Source organism: Mytilus trossulus, chromosome 1 (assembly GCF_036588685.1).
Source record: "Mytilus trossulus isolate FHL-02 chromosome 1, PNRI_Mtr1.1.1.hap1, whole genome shotgun sequence".
Taxonomy (NCBI): domain Eukaryota; kingdom Metazoa; phylum Mollusca; class Bivalvia; order Mytilida; family Mytilidae; genus Mytilus; species Mytilus trossulus.
In genome coordinates, this window is record NC_086373.1 from 82,385,801 (window position 1) to 82,404,870 (window position 19,070).

The 19,070-nt window shown below is 30.7% G+C and overlaps 1 protein-coding gene across 1 annotated transcript in view; it reads left to right on the forward strand.

The window, feature by feature from the left end:
- The window catches only part of LOC134687168 (ubiquitin carboxyl-terminal hydrolase 24-like), a 50,688-nt gene extending 32,940 nt beyond the window's left edge, over positions 1-17,748 (forward strand). Inside the window, exons 44-59 of the mRNA XM_063547219.1 lie at positions 1,063-1,205; positions 1,613-1,748; positions 2,373-2,574; positions 3,231-3,334; positions 4,020-4,133; positions 4,659-4,762; positions 4,970-5,085; positions 5,767-5,859; positions 6,410-6,521; positions 8,202-8,320; positions 12,643-12,762; positions 13,042-13,107; positions 13,728-13,818; positions 15,683-15,837; positions 16,914-17,003; positions 17,367-17,748. Coding sequence (XP_063403289.1) covers positions 1,063-1,205; positions 1,613-1,748; positions 2,373-2,574; positions 3,231-3,334; positions 4,020-4,133; positions 4,659-4,762; positions 4,970-5,085; positions 5,767-5,859; positions 6,410-6,521; positions 8,202-8,320; positions 12,643-12,762; positions 13,042-13,107; positions 13,728-13,818; positions 15,683-15,837; positions 16,914-17,003; positions 17,367-17,552 — 1,951 coding nt within the window. The 3' untranslated portion in view covers positions 17,553-17,748. The remainder of the gene's footprint in view (positions 1-1,062; positions 1,206-1,612; positions 1,749-2,372; positions 2,575-3,230; positions 3,335-4,019; positions 4,134-4,658; positions 4,763-4,969; positions 5,086-5,766; positions 5,860-6,409; positions 6,522-8,201; positions 8,321-12,642; positions 12,763-13,041; positions 13,108-13,727; positions 13,819-15,682; positions 15,838-16,913; positions 17,004-17,366) is intronic.
- Positions 17,749-19,070: the final 1,322 nt, after the last annotated feature.

Below are 19,070 nucleotides of genomic sequence, written 5' to 3' on the forward strand. Positions count from 1 at the left end.
TATTAAAGACTGGGGGTAATTTAATATTTTTGTTTTTGCATCACTTTAAATGAAGCCTACTCTTGCTCTTTTATAGAAAACTCTGACAATAAATTTTAAAAGCAGTTGACTCATTAGGCAACACCAATTTGAATAATAGTTCTTAGGATTTTCCTGCTGCTGTTTTGAAGAACTTGACTTTTCAATAAAAGAAATTAATTTGGATAAAATTGATATTAAATTCACATGATTTAAAAAATTGACATATTAATCTTATTAATCTTATTTTCAAATTGATGAAAACCCATATCCCCTTGTTAGTCTATTGACATGCACTCAGAACTCTTTTGTAATGGACAATTTAGGACTTCCAATATTCGAGATCAAAGTGATGGTGGTTGCCTGCAAATAATAATAACACATGTATTTTTGGTGCATTCACTTCCAGTTTGAGATACATTTAGGTTTCAGGGACAAAAAGAAAATGTATTTTGCCAAACAGAATGCATGTGAATGTGGTTTAAGGACATAATGTATTTTAAGGGAATGTTTCTTTTTTTACTGAGATCAACATGCATAGCTATATAGATATAGGAAGATGTGGTGTGAGTGCCAATGAGACAACTCTCCATCCAAATAACAATTTAAAAATTAAACCATTATAGGTTAAAGTACGGCCTTCAACACGGAGCCTTGGCTCACACCGAACAACAAGCTATAAAGGGCCCCAAAATTACTAGTGTAAAACCATTCAAACGGGAAAACCAACGGTCTAATCTATATAAACAAAACGAGAAACTATTTTACTCAGGATGTTGTTGAAATATTCACCTCACTCATCATGTTGATCCTTTTATTGATAAATAGTTCCAACTAGATGCCAAGCAGCCAATAAACAATCACTTCTATATATGAAAAAAAAGAAGAGAAAAAAGCCAAGTATTGTGTTTGGAATTTCAACAGGACAAGGATGTCTGTAAATTATTTTAAAAATTATTCTCAATTAAGACAAATGTTTAATATATTATATATACTAGCATGTCTTTTTTTGCATTTTGAAACTCAATGATATTTTATTTTTAGAGGGAATTCCATGACCAATCCTAATAAAGGAAAATGGTTTAAATTTAACGACACTTATGTGGAAGAATTTGAGATGAATGATGCAAGCGTAGAATCAGAGTGTTTTGGAGGAACGTATAAAACTAAGAATAATGAGTCATCATGTAAGTTATTGAATGACATTTTTACTCCATCAATTTTAGTAAATTTAACGATATTAAATGAATAAATTTCCCTTATTTGTGGTTGGTTTACATTACCTTCTATTGTTACAAACGTAAAAAATAAATAAATGCTAGTACATTTATTGATTTTGTACTGTACCAAATGTTCAGAATTTGCATGACTTGATGTCACGTATCATCTTTTTGCCATTACATGTAATATGATTACTTTTATCCATATGTCTAAAGTTCTATAAAATGAACAATTTTTATTGAAAATTAGAATTTACAACAAATTTGGACAATGGATATATTTTTAAAGGGGTATTTATTTAAACTAGTGTAGATGCAATAGTTCTGTAAACTTTATGGAAAGTATATATATATATATAAACATATTTATTTAGCTACAAATTATCCAGATGAGAGAGTACGGTATTGGAATGGTTATATGCTGTTCTATGAGAAAATGGCAGAAGTGAAAACTCCAGGATCAGCTAAGAAAACCAGAATAACTGCAAAGCGACCAGTTCCTGATTTAGGGTAAGTTCAAACTTTTAAGAAAATATTACATTTTTAGTTAATTTTTAATATCCCCTCCTAAGATAGTAGACGACATTATGTTTTCTGGACCAGGCTTCCATCCATTTACGTCTTTCTAATATTCCATCTGCCTGTTATTTTGTTCTTCTAACTCAGGTTAAAGTTCTGGTTAATCATAATGAAACTGAGTACACAAGTTCATGAGTTCATTATGATTTGATCCTTCAAACTATATACCAAATACTGGTTTTGAACCTTATTTCACAGTTCAATGAACATACTTAAGGAAACATATTCTTGGTAAAGATAGGATTTGTAAATCTATTTAAAATTTCCTATCAGGGCTTGAGCTTATTCCATATTATGAAGGATGTTGCAAAATTTCAACTACATAAATAGTTGTGCAAATCAATACTGTTGCTAAAAAGATCGCATTTATCATTTGATGCACACATTTAAATCACTGGATCTCACAAAAAACTAAATATCCACTTTTACAGTAATGGTACATAATTATGTTCCTGTTGATATATTTCTTAAGTTACTGTTATTAATTCTTATGTTCTTTGCATGAAAATAATTCAATTATAACATTATAAACATATCACTTATATAATTTTACAGGAAAGGAAGAATGGATTCTGATAGTTTAATGGAATTAACAGAATTAGTACATAAAGGAGAAAGAAGAGGAATATTCATGGATGATATGCCAGCTAGAATACATCAAAACATACAAGCTGAAAATTTAACATTTGTCAAAAATAGAGATGTTTACAATACTGAATATTTCAAATTTGTCAGAGATTTGGCTGCTAAAAACTGTGTATGTACATGTGTATTTTAGAATTTTATAAGTTTAATTTTAAATGTTGTTTTTTTCGTGTTGCCCAACAGCATTCCTTGGGGACTACATGTAGAGATTAATTCTGTTGTCTTGCACTGTCTGTGTCTTTAACATGTCTTGACAGAATTCAGTTAACTTGCTTAGATTTTTCTACAGGACATGAAGTTGTGCACCTGGTATTTTAATTTATGATCTGAGTGACTTGTAGCATTTCCTATGCCTTTACATGGACTTAGAAAAGGCAGCACAAAGTTCTTTGGAACACTTGTCCATTTCAATTATACATTGTCAGTGATTGGTTAAAAATATTATTTATCATTTAGATAATACAATAATTCCTCATTTGGAACAAGTGATACTAAATACTATGTTCTTTCTTGTAAACTTCCTCCTAGGAGGCAGATCGTCAAGTTTTAATATAGTCTTATAATGAAGGAATGGAAAGTTCAAAAATGAGGGACTATCAATTGGAGTTTTTATTTCTTTAAAGATGAGGACAAATTTATAAAATGGAGAAAGTCTAGAGAACAAGATATTGATTTTATTTGACCCTAGTGTTTATAATTTCTTCCTTTCAATGATATTGATAGCTTTAAAAATTTGTATTTTTAGACATATGATTTTTTTATTTGCAGCAGCAAATTGATAGAAAGGACTATTCGACTATGTGTGTGGAGGGATTACAGCTTGGTGTTAAATTTGTCTTTAATACATACTTTCGATCAAAGTTAAAAACAAGGTATTTTGTTTCCCTAAAAGTTATTTAACAGTCTTGAATTAATTGAAGAAATATAAAATAGGTCAAAATATATTCAGCTGATTTTTATTTTTTTACTAAATAACTATTAATAAGTTGCTTTCAGTATAACCCTTTAAAAGAAAAATGTTTTTAAACCCACAAAAGACAATTTACAAACATTAAAAATAAAATTTTGAAATTCAATTATTATTATTATCAACAAGTATTAAATTTCATTTACTATGGTTTTGTGTAACTTGAAATTCTGACTTAAAATTGTTATTTGAAACAATTGAGAACACTAAATGAATATGGAATTTGATTGCTAAACATTTGACATTTTCAGTCGTATAATTTTTTTCAATTACTTTTATTTAAAACAAGAGTGACTTGTCTCCCCTTGACTGTGTTTGTGCATATCAAATATTTCCTTCATTCATTATGTTTAGACAAAGTCACACTTTCATCTGAATTAAATGAGAGGCTCTTAATTTGTAAGTTTCTGGAGAACAATTGTAAAATTTTGTGAATTTACAACAATCTTAATTAAACGCAAATCCTCAAACCCCCCCAGCCCCAAACCCCCCCCCTTGCTTACAGTCAACAAACCTTGGACGAAGGATCTGTATTTTAGTCAAAATTGAATTTACAGTATGTTCATACAATATCATTATTGTTATTACAGAGTTGATTTAGATGAATGGTTAGAAGTATTTGATACATTAATACACAAGTGTAAGGAAGCGTGTATGTGGCTGGTACAATATTTGTCAACTGAAGAAGGATTTGCTTATATCAAGTATGTAGTTTATCTTTTTGCTTTTATAAATCCATTTTCTTTCAGCTTATGTTTGGTAATTTGATTGGTATATGCAAACCATAAGCAGAATAAAATGTCAAAAGGATTACAATAAAAAATGTCTGTGATTAAGGACTTTTATGTAGACAATTACACAAAATGTACTGCAAACAGGAAAAAATAATACAAAAAAAATATATTTACATATGGAATGAATAACCAGATGTTATTGCCTGAGATTATATGTTTGTTAAAGCTTAGAAACAGGTAGAAATATGAGGTTTGCTGAGCGTTTCTATTCCTTTTTTGCATTTGAAAATTATACCCCAGACAATATGGTTATTTAATATTCAATATAATTTTTCAGCAATCTCAGTAATGCACACAGAAGTAACTAAATTTACAATATTCAAATAGAATTTATTAATGGTTAACATCTTTTCATTTGTCCCTTTACCAAGGAATTATATTCTAGATACTTTAAGCATAATTTTGATACTTTAATGCATTTTATCTTTTTTACAGACCATTTTTGTTAGAGTGTCCAAACTCAGACGTCAGACGTACTATAGCTGCCATTTTACAGGATATGATGTCAAATTTCTTTTCACACGGAGGATCACAGGCAAGTTAATTTTTACGTTTTAAGGATCATATAGAACCTGTTAAGAATATTAGATATTCAGACCTGTTGGTGACCTTCTGCTGTTGTCTTCTCTATGGTCAGGTTGTTGTCTTTTGACACATTCACCATTTCTCTTTGACACATTCATCATTTTGTTTTGCCCCATGAGACAGAAAACAGTTAATACCCTGCTTTTTCTACTTACAGATAGATAAGAATTTTAACGAAATCCTGGAACACCTTCTACAGATGCTGAACAAAGATGTGATAGATCATTGTAAAAACTGTAACCAATATTTTAATGTACTCAGGTGCTATGTTGAACTGGTAAGTTATTATAATGTTGTGTGTTGTCACAAGTCAGGAGCCTCTGGCCTTTGTTTGTCTTGTATGATTGTTAATTTTAGTTAATTTATATGTTTAGAAGTTTAGTATGAAGTCCTGTTTTCACTGGACTAGTACACATTTTTGTTAAGGGGCCAATCGAAGTCTGTCTCCGGGTACATGGATTTTCTTGGTGGTCTTCGATTGATTTATTTGCTCTTTGGCCGGGTAGTTGTCTCTTTAACACATTCCACTTTCGGCATTATTTTTTCTTTCTGTGGTACCTTCTCTTAGTCTGTCCCATATCAGACTAAAGATTTTGTTTAAGGTAGTTTAACTTTAAGTTCTGGTCACATCAACTGAAAACTATTAAAATAAATATTTGTAAAGATGTGAACTTTTAGAATATATGCAAAATTGGGATTTTGACCTGATTTTCTTGGTTCACTGTGTTATAAGATCACATAACACATCAAGGTTGACTCTTTGAATTGGTATTTGCCACTGGACATTAAGCAACCTTCAATCAATCAATCAATTGAATTGGTGTCAAATCACGATATTTTCTATTTCGAAACAAAGTTAAAGAGAATACACTTCGACTTAGGCAGTAGGAGTTTTCTTTATTTGCTTTTAAACCAAAAGTTTTCCCATTAAACTTCTATTTTTACTATCATTTTTCAGGGGACCAAAGCTTGCACACATATGTTTTTACGACAAGGATTCCAGCGTCTTATATTTTTTCTACTTGGGCAGCCATCATCAGAACAAAATCAAGTAAGTCATACTGATATACTAAGTTTGTTAGATGTGATTGTTTAAAAAACCCTGATATCAGCCAATTTTTTTCTGTGTTTGTAGATGTTTAAATTTTACTTTTCCATAAAGTATACTTACTGAAATATCTTGATATATAAATCCATTCTTTAATATTTCTTATTACTATTTCCTTGTTAAAGTATCTTAATTGAATTGAAATGCGTGTATAGTTATCAGGACAAAAGATGGTGAAAAGGTTTTGTGTTCAGAATATATTTTAGTTTTTCATATCGGATGTGTGATAGACATTTAAACTGTGGGGTCGCCAAAGGTTCCAACAACTGAATCAAATAATAAGAATAACTATTTATTCATCAAAGTTGCTTACATTTAAAAATCTTTGCCTCTGAAAAACTGGTGAGGGATTCAGGCTTTTCCCGATTTAACTTACCTCTTACATTGTCCATGCTCCATAGGAATGGAGCAGAAGAAATTATTCAAAAATAACCCAACCAAAATTAATCAATAAAACTTGTAAAATATTTAAAGATATATTTTTGATTTTCAGGAATCTTCTAGCAGGAGATGGAGTTCTATTCAGTCAAGAGAATTTGGAAATCTCCATGCAACCATAGCTTTGTTAGTCTTAAATTGTGACTTATCTGTGAAGGATACTTGTGGTGAGTTGTTAGTGTTAAATTGTGACTTACCTGTGAAGGATACTTGTGGTGAGTTGTTAGTGAGTCTTTAATTCTGACTTATCTGTGAAGGATACTTGTGGTGAGTTGTTGGTGTTAAATTGTGAGTTATTTGTGAAGGATACTTGTGGTGAGTTGTTAGTGAGTCTTGAATTGTGACTTATCTGTGAATGTTACTTGTGGTGAGTTGTTAGTGAGTCTTAAATTGTGACTTATCTGTGAAGAATACTTGTGGTGATTTGTTAGTGAGTCTTAAATTGTGACTTATCAGTGAAGGATACTTGTGGTGAGTTGTTGGTGTTAAATTGTGAGTTATTTGTGAAGGATACTTGTGGTGAGTTGTTAGTGAGTCTTGAATTGTGACTTATCTGTGAATGTTACTTGTGGTGAGTTGTTAGTGAGTCTTAAATTGTGACTTATCTGTGAAGAATACTTGTGGTGATTTGTTAGTGAGTCTTAAATTGTGACTTATCAGTGAAGGATACTTGTGGTGAGTTGTTGGTGTTAAATTGTGAGTTATTTGTGAAGGATACTTGTGGTGATTTGTTAGTGAGTCTTAAATTCTGACTAATCTGTGAAGAATACTTGTGGTGATTTGTTAGTGAGTCTTAAATTGTGACTTATCAGTGAAGGATACTTGTGGACGCTTAATCATAGTGTATATTTACTAGGGCATTGGCATTTCTATGATAAGGCTATAAACTCATAACGTCTGATGGTTCACATAATCACATATGTATTTATAAGAAAGAAAACAGTAAGTTTTTATATTTTACCACAGCTCAGAGTAAAGTCTGATATTAACTTCAATTGTGTAATTTTCAGAAAATGTCATAGATTGAATATATCTTTAAAAAATTCAAAATTTACGTCAATTATGACTTCATTTTCATGATTTATCTATATTAATCTGTTGATGTAGATGAGCTATATTAGTAAATACATCAAGGTGTTAACTTTTGAAATTCTTTATATTAACCTCATTTTAACAAGACTTATTTTTCACAGTGATGTGTTTGAAAAGGTTAAGGTAAATGTGAAGGTCGTATTTTAATCTTATACAAGTTCTTGTAACAGATATGGTAAACTTCTGTCTGTACTAATTAATAGTTGGAAATGTCAGGACTTAATTATTTTAACTAATTTCACTAATAAACTAAAAAATATGAAGATTTGTATGAGGGATAAGATAAAAACAGATTTAGCCCTGAAAAATGTGAAATTTAAATTCTGCAAAAAAATAAACCACTTAGCACGTCAAAAGTACACAACTTTCCTAAAATCTTTGAAAAGGAATGATAAAAATCAATAGAGAAACAGATTCCACAACTGACTCGTGTATTTCGATATTTCTCCACTCTCAACAGTTAAATTTTAATTATTTAAAAACTTAGCAAGCCTCAGGCTTTAAATATTAAAATATAACTGTTGAGAGTGGAGAAATATCGTAATACACTTGTTGCAGTTGTTGAATCTATATGTCTATGGTTGTTTGATTTAAAGTGCAATGTTGCAGTTTGACATTTAGTTACACAGTTATCAACAAAACAAAGATTAAATAGGACAGATTCGTAAAAATATGTAATGTCATGCTGGTAAACAAATTGAAATATATCAGTCTGTCATCATAAATTAAACTTTATATTCAATTGTGATTTTTAGAACCTGGTGATTTTCCTGTACGTAAACCTACAACTGTTAGTCCATCAAAAGTTCTGAGGTTGTCGCCAGATATGGAACAGTATGTGTTTGGTCCAGAGTCTAACAGATATATCAGGGAGGTTAGTATCATTGAATATAAATATAAAAAAATAGATGAAATCTCCACTAGAAAACATTCGTCTATGCTTACTTTAAGTATCTAAGTATGATGTTAATCAGGTTTTTTTTAGCTCACCTGACCTGAAAGGTAAAGTGAGCTTTTCTCATCACTTGGCGTCTCCTCTGAAACTACTGGGCCAAATTTAACCAAACTTGGCCACAATCATACTTAGGGTATCTAGTTTAAAAATGTGTCCGGTGACCTGGCCATCCAACCAAAATGGCCGCCATGGCTAAAATTAGAACACAGGGGTAAAATGTATATTTTGGTTTATATCTTTGAAACCAAAGCATTTAAAGCAAATCTGACATGGGGTAAAATTGTTGATCAGGTCATATTCTATCTGCCCTGAAATTTTCAGACGAATCGGACAACCTGTTGTTGGGTTGCTGCCCCTGAATTGGTTATTTTAAGGAAATTTTGCAGTTTTTGGTTATTATCTTGAATACTATTATAGATAGAGATAAACTGTAAACAGCAATAATGTTCAGCAAAGTATGATCTACAAATAAGTCATCATGACCAAAATTGTCAGAGGACCCCTTAAGGAGTAATTGCCCTTTACTGTCAATATTGAACAACTTTTTGTCATTTTTGCAACTTGTACAAAAATCTTTTTTCTAAAACTATAAACCAGATTTAACCAAACTTGGCCACAATCATTACTAGGGTATCTTATTTTAAAAAAAGTGTCTAATGACCCCGCCTACCAACCGAGATGGCTGACATCAGTAAATAGAGTAACCTAGTTTTTCAAGAAATTAACATATTTATTTGATTTAAATTTTAGTCAGATTTATCCAACTTCATAAAAAAAAAATTTCAAGACCTTTTGTCAATGTGATATGCCTGTCAGCTCCCATGCGTCAAATTTTATTTTTAAAAGTCATAATTGAAATTCTGTTATTTTAAATAAGATCATGCTGATCCATATTAGTATGAGTCAGAAGTCTTATATATAATCAGGTTTCTGGGGTACCATGAAGTGTGAAAAATTAGCAGGCTTAGAAAACTGTTATTTTTATTAAACATGAAAAGTCATATTTAAAGATCAATGCTTAAGTTTGACAAACATTCTTACATGGTCAGATTATTATCAATCTGTAATAGGTGAGTTGTCATCATTTTATTTGTGTCAACATGAGCTATTAACATCTGGCAAGAAATCCTGAGTCATGAAGGATACATGTAGCTTGTAAAATATTTCTTATACGTCTGAAAATAAGGAGATAAAGTATTTTATGAGATAACAATTTATCAATTATTCATATTTACAATAAATTATTTCAAGCTACTTTTTTTTAGCTCACCTGGCCCGAAGGGCCAAGTGAGCTTTTCTCATCACTTGGCGTCCGTCGTCCGTCGTCGTTAACTTTTACAAAAATCTTCTCCTCTGAAACTACTGGGCCAAATCAAACCAAACTTGGCCACAATCATCATTGGGGTATCTAGTTTAAAAAATGTGTGGCGTGACCCGGTCAACCAACCAAGATGGCCGCCACGGCTAAAAATAGAACATAGGGGTAAAATGCAGTTTTTGGCTTATAACTCAAAAACCAAAGCATTTAGAGCAAATCTGACATGGGGTAAAAATGTTTATCAGGTCAAGATCTATCTGCCCTGAAATTTTCAGATGAATCGGTCAATCGGTTGTTGGGTTGCTGCCCCTGAATTGGTAATTTTGAGGAAATTTTGCTGTTTTTGGTTATTATCTTGAATATTATTATTGTTAGAGATAAACTGTAAACAGCAATAATGTTCAGCAAAGTAAGATCTACAAATAAGTCAACATGACCAAAATGGTCATTTGACCCGTTTAGGAGTTATTGCCCTTTATAGTCAATTTTTAACCATTTTTCGTTAATTAAAGTAATCTTTTACAAAAATCTTCTCCTCTGAAACTACTTGGCCAAATTAATCCAAACTTGGCCACAATCATCTTTTATCTAGTTTAAAAAATGTGTGGCGTGACCTGGTCAACCAACCAAGATGGCCGCCACGGCTAAAAATAGAACAAAGGGGTAAAATGCAGTTTTTGGCTTATAACTCAAAAACCAAAGCATTTTGAGGAAATCTGACATGGGATAAAAATGATTATCAGGTCAAGATCTATCTGCCCTAAAATTTTCAGATGAATCGGTCAATCGGTTGTTGGGTTGCTGCCCCTGAATTGGTAATTTTGAGGAAATTTTGCTGTTTTTGGTTATTATCTTGAATATAATTATAGATAGAGATAAACTGTAAACAGCAATAATGTTCAGCAAAGTAAGATCTACAAATAAGTCAACATGACCAAAATGGTCAGTTGACCCGTTTAGGAGTTATTGCCCTTTATAGTCAATTTTTAACCATTTTTCGTAAATTAAAGTAATCTTTTACAAAAATCTTCTCCTCTGAAACTACTTGGCCAAATTAATCCAAACTTGGCCACAATCATCTTTGGGGTATCTAGTTTAAAAAATGTGTGGCGTGACCTGGTCAACCAACCAAGATGGCCACCACCGCTAAAAATAGAACATAGGGGTAAAATGCAGTTTTTGGCTTATAACTCAAAAACCAAAGCATTTTGAGGAAATCTGACAAAGGATAAAAATGTTTATCAGGTCAAGAACTATCTGCCCTGAAATTTTCAGATGAATCGGTCAATCGGTTGTTGGGTTGCTGCCCCTGAATTGGTAATTTTGAGGAAAGTTTGCTGTTTTTGGTTATTATCTTGAATATTATTATAGATAGAGATAAATTGTAAACAGCAATAATGTTCAGCAAAGTAAGATCTACAAATAAGTCAGCATGACCAAAATGGTCAGTTGACCCCTTTAGGAGTTATTGCCCTTTATAGTCAATCTTTAACCATTTTTCATAAATCTAAGTAATCTTTTACAAAATCTCCACTGAAACTACTAGGCCACAATCATCTTTGGGGTATCTAGTTTAAAAAATGTGTCCGATGACCTGGCCATTCAACCAAGATGGCCGCCACGGCTAAAAATAGAACATAGGGGTAAAATGCAGTTTTTTGCTTAGAACTATGAAACCAAAGCATCTAGAGCAAATCTGACAAGAAGTTAAATTGTTAATCAAGTCAATATCTATCTGCCCTGAATTTTTCAGATGAATTGGACAACTGGTTGTTGGGTTGCTGCCCTCCAATTGGTAATTTTAAAGAAATTTTGCCGTTTTTGGTTATCTTGAATACTATTATAGATAGCGATAAACTGTAAACAGCAATAATGTTCAGCAAAGTAAGATCTACAAATAAGTCAACATGACCTAAATGGTCAATTGACCCCTTAAGGAGTTATTGCCCTTTATAGTAAATTTTTAACAATTTTCATTAATTTGGTAAATTTATGTAAATTTTTACCAAATATAGTTTCTGTTACTAATGGGCAAAGTTCATGATAGATATAATTGTAAGAAGTAAAATCGTTCCGTAAAGTAAGAACTTCAAACACATCACCATCACCAAAATACAATTTTGTCATGAATCCATTTGTGTCCTTTGTTTAATATGCACATAGACCAAGGTGAGCGACACAGGCTCTTTAGAGCCTCTAGTTTTAGATTAATCTAACTGTGATTTTTGAAAGCATAACTGATTGTGCAAAGTCAAGAACTATATGAACAGTTTTGGTTAAGGTTAATTAAATAGGTTCAGATAATTATTTTTCAATCATTGGTTGTTTTAATATCTATAAATTATTTTTCAATCATTGGTTGTTTTAATATCTATAAGTTGTTTTCATACAAATTGGAAACATGAATAATCATTCATCTTTTAGTCAATAAGAGATTAGCACTTATTTTTAATACACCTTATCGCTATTAGCCTACTCCGCCGGCCGACCCGGCCGCTTGACCTTTTGATGCATACAACAATCACTTTTCCATTGTGGCGTCAGATATTTTCTTTTATGACGTCGGAATTTTACGGGAACTTGTGTGATATCCAGTAATGGCGGACAAATAGTGATAAGGTGTATTATACACCTATTGTAAATGTTAATATTACTATGGATTCATTATAATTCATTGATTTCGTTGTAACAGGTGAACCACAAATCTAAATGTTCAACAAAGTACACATTTTGTATTGGCTTGTATGCAAACCTAAGTAAAATCATGAAATCAAATATCCATGAAAGTTTCCTAAATCCACGAAAAATTAATGAATCCACAATATAAACTATGTATATATAGAAGTCAGCATTTAAGAAAGAAGTTTTTACAATTACTCCAACAAGATTTTGTTTTTATATCCTGATTGTTGTTTATTTTCAGGTTGTCCATGCAGTGAGAGAAGTAACAGGCAATCACAACTATAATTGTATAGCAGACATGTTAATACAATGTAGTTTTTGTAATGCTGATTTTAGTAGACTAGTTCTAAAATATGTGATGGTATGTATGTGTAGATACTACAAATTATTTTGTGCAAATTAGAACATCTATGAAATTACAAAGCTAAGATAAACGTTAAAGATAGGTGTAAAACCATAAATTAATAACCTTGATGCTTTCTATACAAATTTCTGTAACTTTCTGCATTCATAGCCATTGTGTCTTAAGTTACATATCATGTGAATTACTACAGAATAAAAAGATGATATGAAAATGTTTATTTAATTAAGAGCTTTTAATTTAATGACGATTATTATATATTATGATGTTTTTTTTCAGCACCAGTATTCTACAGCCCCATCAAATGAGTTGAAACCAATTTTTACACTGCTGGAAGATTTACTGGTAAGTTAACATGTTGCTGAATTTCTGTGATTGATGATGTAAGATTAACATCAACAAATCGTTTTCCTTATTAAAAAGTTCTTTTTTGTGCTTCTTATTTTGGGACAACTAAGAAAAATCAGTCAATCCTTTATAAGAAATAACTAACATAAACATTTTTTTCTTATAAATGCACACTTAAGAAATAAATAAAATTACTCTCCAAGAGTGCTATTTCACTTTGAATCTTGAATTACATGTCAAGAAAAGGGTAACCAACCTTAATTGGCCGTTTCAGAATCTACAGGACGATGGGTAATTTCATTGTTCGTATCCCAAAATGAAAATAATGTCACGACATTGCTTGAATTTCCATTGTTTTGAACGTTTTTAACCAATCACGACGTTTCGATGTACATTTTAAAAAATATTACCCAGAATGCATTAGATTCTGAAACGGCGAATTGAGCAGTTTGGTATTCACAATTTTTTCAATATTTATAATCGAATTTGCTTCAATTGTGCATTTTTGAACAAAAATATGAAGTGCAGATGTTACAAATGTGCATGAAGTTTCACCTTAGATAAAATATGGATGTGTATTAATAAAGTCACCGATGAACTGAAACCTTATTTTGCAGACGTTAGAAGACCCTATACAGACAGACAGATTACAGATAGTGGTTGATGGTTACATTGATGAAGCTGGAACAGAATATGAGGGTCTACTAGGTAGGTATTAGGTGTAAAATATATGGATACACCTTATTGCTATTTGTCCGTCAATACTGGACATCAAAAAGGTTCCCATTAAATTTTGACATCACAATAGAAAATATCTGATCCCACAATAGCAGTATAGTTGTTGTTTGACGTAAAAGGGTCAAGCAGAACAGATCTCCAAATAGTGATAAGATGTATTTACATGAAAAAATATTGGTGTATAATATACAGGTTAAGTATATGCCCACTTTCTGAGGCAGGTGGTATATAGTGATGTGGGAGTTTATCCATCCAACTTTGGAACCTGCAACTTTCCTGAACAGCGTGATAAGATTGAATTATGGTGTACTATATCAGAATGATATTTTAAATGGTTTTATTTTCACCTAATTATACCCCCGCTTTAAAAAAGGGGGGTATACTGTTTTACCTCTGTCTGTCCATCAGTCCGTCCGTCAGTCAGTCCGTCCATCAGTCCATCCATCAGTCCGCCAGTCAGTCCGTCCCATGAAACTTTCGTCACATTTTTCTCAGGAACTACAATACAAGGATTTCTGAAATTTGGTTTCAGGGTTTATCTAAGTCAGCTTTACCGTGTGATGTGTTTTCAGATTGATCACTGGACAACTTCCTGTTAACCGAACACTTGTATGATTTTACACATGATAGCAAAGTTGAAAATTTTCGTCACATTTTTCTCAGGAACTACAATACAAGGATTTCTGAAATTTGGTTTCAGGGTTTATCTAATTCAGCTATACCGTGTGATGCGTTTTCAGATTGATCACTTGACAACTTCCTGTTTACCGAACACTTGTACGATTTTACACATGATAGCAAAGTTGAAAATTTTCGTCACATTTTTCTCAGGAACTACAATACAAGGAATTCTGAAATTTGGTTTCAGGGTTTATCTAAGTCAGCTATACTGTGTGATGCGTTTTCAGATTGATCACTCGACAACTTCCTGTTTACCGAACACTTGTACGATTTTACACATGATAGCCAAGTTGAAAATTTTCGTCACATTTTTCTCAGGAACTACAATACAAGGATTTCTAAAATTTGGTTTCAGGGTTTATCTAAGTCAGCTAGACACTTGCATATTTTTACATTATTAATATTATCCACTTGCGGCGGGGGTATCATCAGTGAGCAGTAGCTCGCAGTTTACTTGTTGTTATTTCCTCATACTTGAGTACATACTTGCATCAGCTCTCCTCTTATATCCCATTATCAGAATTTAAGGTTGTACCCAACACCTTAAAATAAAATTAATTTGGCTTGTTTAATTTTCATAAAATTTTGACAAAGTATTTACTTTGACCCTTTGACAAAAATATAAAAATTTTAAAAAATTTGAACCAACTGTTTTATCAGAAAAAATACTCTGGTTACATAGCAGTTTGAGAAACACTTATTTAGATCACTGTTAGCTAAATATTCCCTGAACAGCACAATGTAATTTAAATGTTAAGCTGATTTTAGGAAGTTATCTCACTAGTGTTAGGTACCACCTTAAAGCAACTTATTTAAAATTTTCACCAGATTATAGTTAAAAAAAGAGGGACAGTTAAGTGCACCTCCATTTTTCTTTTATGATCCAACATATTATTTCTAGGTGTCCTCGACAAATCATGGCAATACCATAGTGTTATTTATCGATAGGTGTCGCAACTATTTTTCGTGGATACTATGCAATTTTCATGGTCAGAGATGGATACTTGATTTCAAGGTTTTAACAAACTCTTCATACAAGGCTATTGAAAAACGTGTATTTTGTAGAACATTATAAGTTAAGTTCACTAAAATGCCAAAGATCAACGAAAATTAGTATTGGATCCATAGTATATATATTTTTATTCACTTTCAGCTGTTGTAAGATCTAATCATATGAATGACAGTCGACGATCTTATTCCTGCATCAAGTTCTTAGTCAGTGTGGCTAACAAATGTAATCCTCTGAAGGAATACCTCATACAGATCCCATCCAAATGGCAATGGTCAGTCAACTGGCTCAAGAAAAAGGTAAATAAATAATAATAATAATAATAATAAATTCTTTATTTAAATAGTGACCATCAGATTGTAACATACATATGTGACTAACATACCTTTCTCTCAGAAGGTTAAAACAAAATGTATCATTAATAATAGGCAATTAGTGTAAATTGCTGTATTATTATGATAAATGAGTGTTTGAAAGGGATGATCACAATAGAGAGACCCCCCCCCTAAAAAAAAAACAACACCAAAAAATAAAAATAAAATAATCAAGAATTGAGAATAATAGAGTAAAGCAAAAAAGAAAAACATGACACAAAAAATAAATTAACATTTAAATAAAGACATACTTATGTATGCCCTCATATTGCCTAAATAGATACATAACTCATTATGCTAACTAAGATATCTGTTGAGCAAAGACAGAAAAATGACAGAAACATATTTGACATTGTTTAAACTGTTAAGTTATGAATATCACATTGGCCAAAAAGTTGGTATATTGATCATTTTAATTTGAATATCTTATATTTTCATTTGTAGTTATAAAAATAAGAATGATTTATAATTTACCATGTTCGTAATTGTATTTTAAAATATTTCACAGTTTAATACCAAATTATTATTGTGCAAATATCATAAGTGGTTTAAGGTTTAAAAAGAAAGGTGATATAAAATGTTTGGGAACTATTTAAATAAACAAACTGTTAATAAAACAGATGATCTTTAGCATCATAGTACTATTTTTTCTGATTGATCAGTATTTATATGTAAGTATGAATAAATAGAATCATTTTGCCAAAACTGATCGTCTTTCTTATTAATTATTTTTCTGTGCAAAATGAACTGGTTTGAAACTAATTTGAGTTATCTCCCTTTGATTGTATATATATATTACTTGTTGAAATTGAAGGTAAATGTATGTCACTAATTCATAAGTTATATTTAACTTATCAGATGTAGTGCACATATTTTTTGCATGAGCTGTAAATTCTAAACATCTGTCTTCTCTTTTATTAATCCTTATGTTCTATAAAAACAGAAATTATGTCATTAAGGCATATCATTTTAATGGAATAATGCTAATGTTTTCAATTTAGATGTCAGAGTATTGGAGTCCTGCCATTACATCTACAGTATCTAATGAAGACTCTAACAGAAAGTCATTCCAGAGAACCATAAGTGCACAGGTAATTAAAGAATATAGTAGCACTTTTATATGTTTCCCCCAAAAACATATCATATAGATTTAGATTGGTGTCATTAGAAATTCTCAATCATATTTATTTTGAAAACTGATTTATAGGGGAAAAGAATATCAATGACAAATGTGAGGTAATATAAACAATTGGTTTTTTTTTGCTTTTTGTTTAGAAGAGGAGGAGTTATTGGATCAGATCTGTTTGAAGAATAAGTCAAAATCACTAAATAAAATATCCATGAAAAATTATACAATTCACCAATCAAAGAAAATTTGTATTTACATATAAAAATAGTTTTTCCACAATATTAAGCCATTTGTTTGAAATCTGAAGGCATTTATTTTTTTACAGTCAACACTAGAAGAAGCAAAAGCATTACTGACTGAGATAGAATCCCAGGAAGGATTTCAATCTGATATGGATACTAACGGAAATAGAGCCGAAGTTGACACGGAGAAAGAAACTGTAACTTATACTAGTAGTGACACACACATGTCTACTGTAGAGGAACAAAAAGAACCTAAGGGAGGCAACTAAAACAAGGGGCATAGATCATATTGTTGAAACCATTTATTTCTTAGTAATATACAATTGTTAATTTGTTTAATTGTTAATTTTCTCTTTGTGATCTACTCAAAATCTTATAGTGCTGATTTAAAAGTATTCTTTCTATTTATAGCCTTATGTGTATAGAAGAAGTACAACATTTGTATTGTTTCATTCCAAGTGTAAATGAATGATAAATAGTTTTGTCAAATAACCTGTTTTAATGTTTGTGATAAGTTTTTCAATAACACATTGTTCTAATGTCAAATTATCAATTGAATTTGTAGGAATTATTTGACGTAATACAATTCATTTACAACTTTTTGACAGGCTATTTGTGTATAAAGTTGACCTTATATTGGGATATTTTTTATTAGCACAAAACAACATGGTTTTTGTTCTAGAAAACTATTGTTGAAACATATGACATACCATGTTGAACCGTATTTCCTGCATTTCTAAAAAGTCCTCACAGTTTAACCTATTTAATGTCTGAATACATAGGATTCGTCTGAAAAAAGTTTTTGATTATCTAAAAGTTTAAAAGTCACATAATGTTTTTGTGTGTATAAAATCTTTGTGTGTGGTTCACATTTTGATTGTACATTTTGAATTGCCAAGCATTGTTTTGATAATATATAATTTATTCACCACACATCATGTGACATGGTATCTAGACTTATCAAAGGTAGAAATGCATTAAACAATTTAAAGTTATTTTCCGTGTTTCAAACCCAATTATTTTACAATATATTGGCCAATTGTGTTTTGGTATTTTTATTCACAACAGAAATTTGATTTCAAATTGATCAATGAAATAACATTAAACATTTAGAAATATTGTATAAGGTTTGTATGTGGTTACATTAAATTGCCTGTGTAATGAAAATACATACTTTTAATATAAGGAAATGATAAAGAAAAGCTTGTACAAAAAATATATTAAACAATTTCAAGTTATGGAAAAAGTATAAAAAAAATTAGGATTTTGTTGATTTCTTGTACAGAATACTAAGAAATTATTTTTGTTTTTTAAAGTAATAATTTTCTCTGACAAAAGAAATATGTTAAATTTTGTGTTTAAATAAAAAGTTATTTTCTCTAATATTTACTTTGAATAGAGACTAAATATATTATTTTTGAGAGATGTTTCTTAGTTCTATACTTGTTCATTTCTTTCCTATTGCTGAGCTTTCTTTTTGATGAATTTGTACTACTTTTGCATGATATTTGTACAGGCTTCTGTTATATTATTTTTGTTATGTACAGGTGTATGTTATAGTTTGAAATAAATGTGTTGCTTATTGATTCAATTGCGTATCTTGTTTAAAAAAACAAGTTTATATATTATTGTTTTAATGCATATGAATATATTTATAGAGAGACATTGATCTACTTTTCAATTGAAATTGTTGTTGATTTCAACACTGATTAAAGCATAACTTCGATTTACCATTTACCAACCTGTAACAAAATTGTACATTCAAATCAAACAATTAGCCAGACATT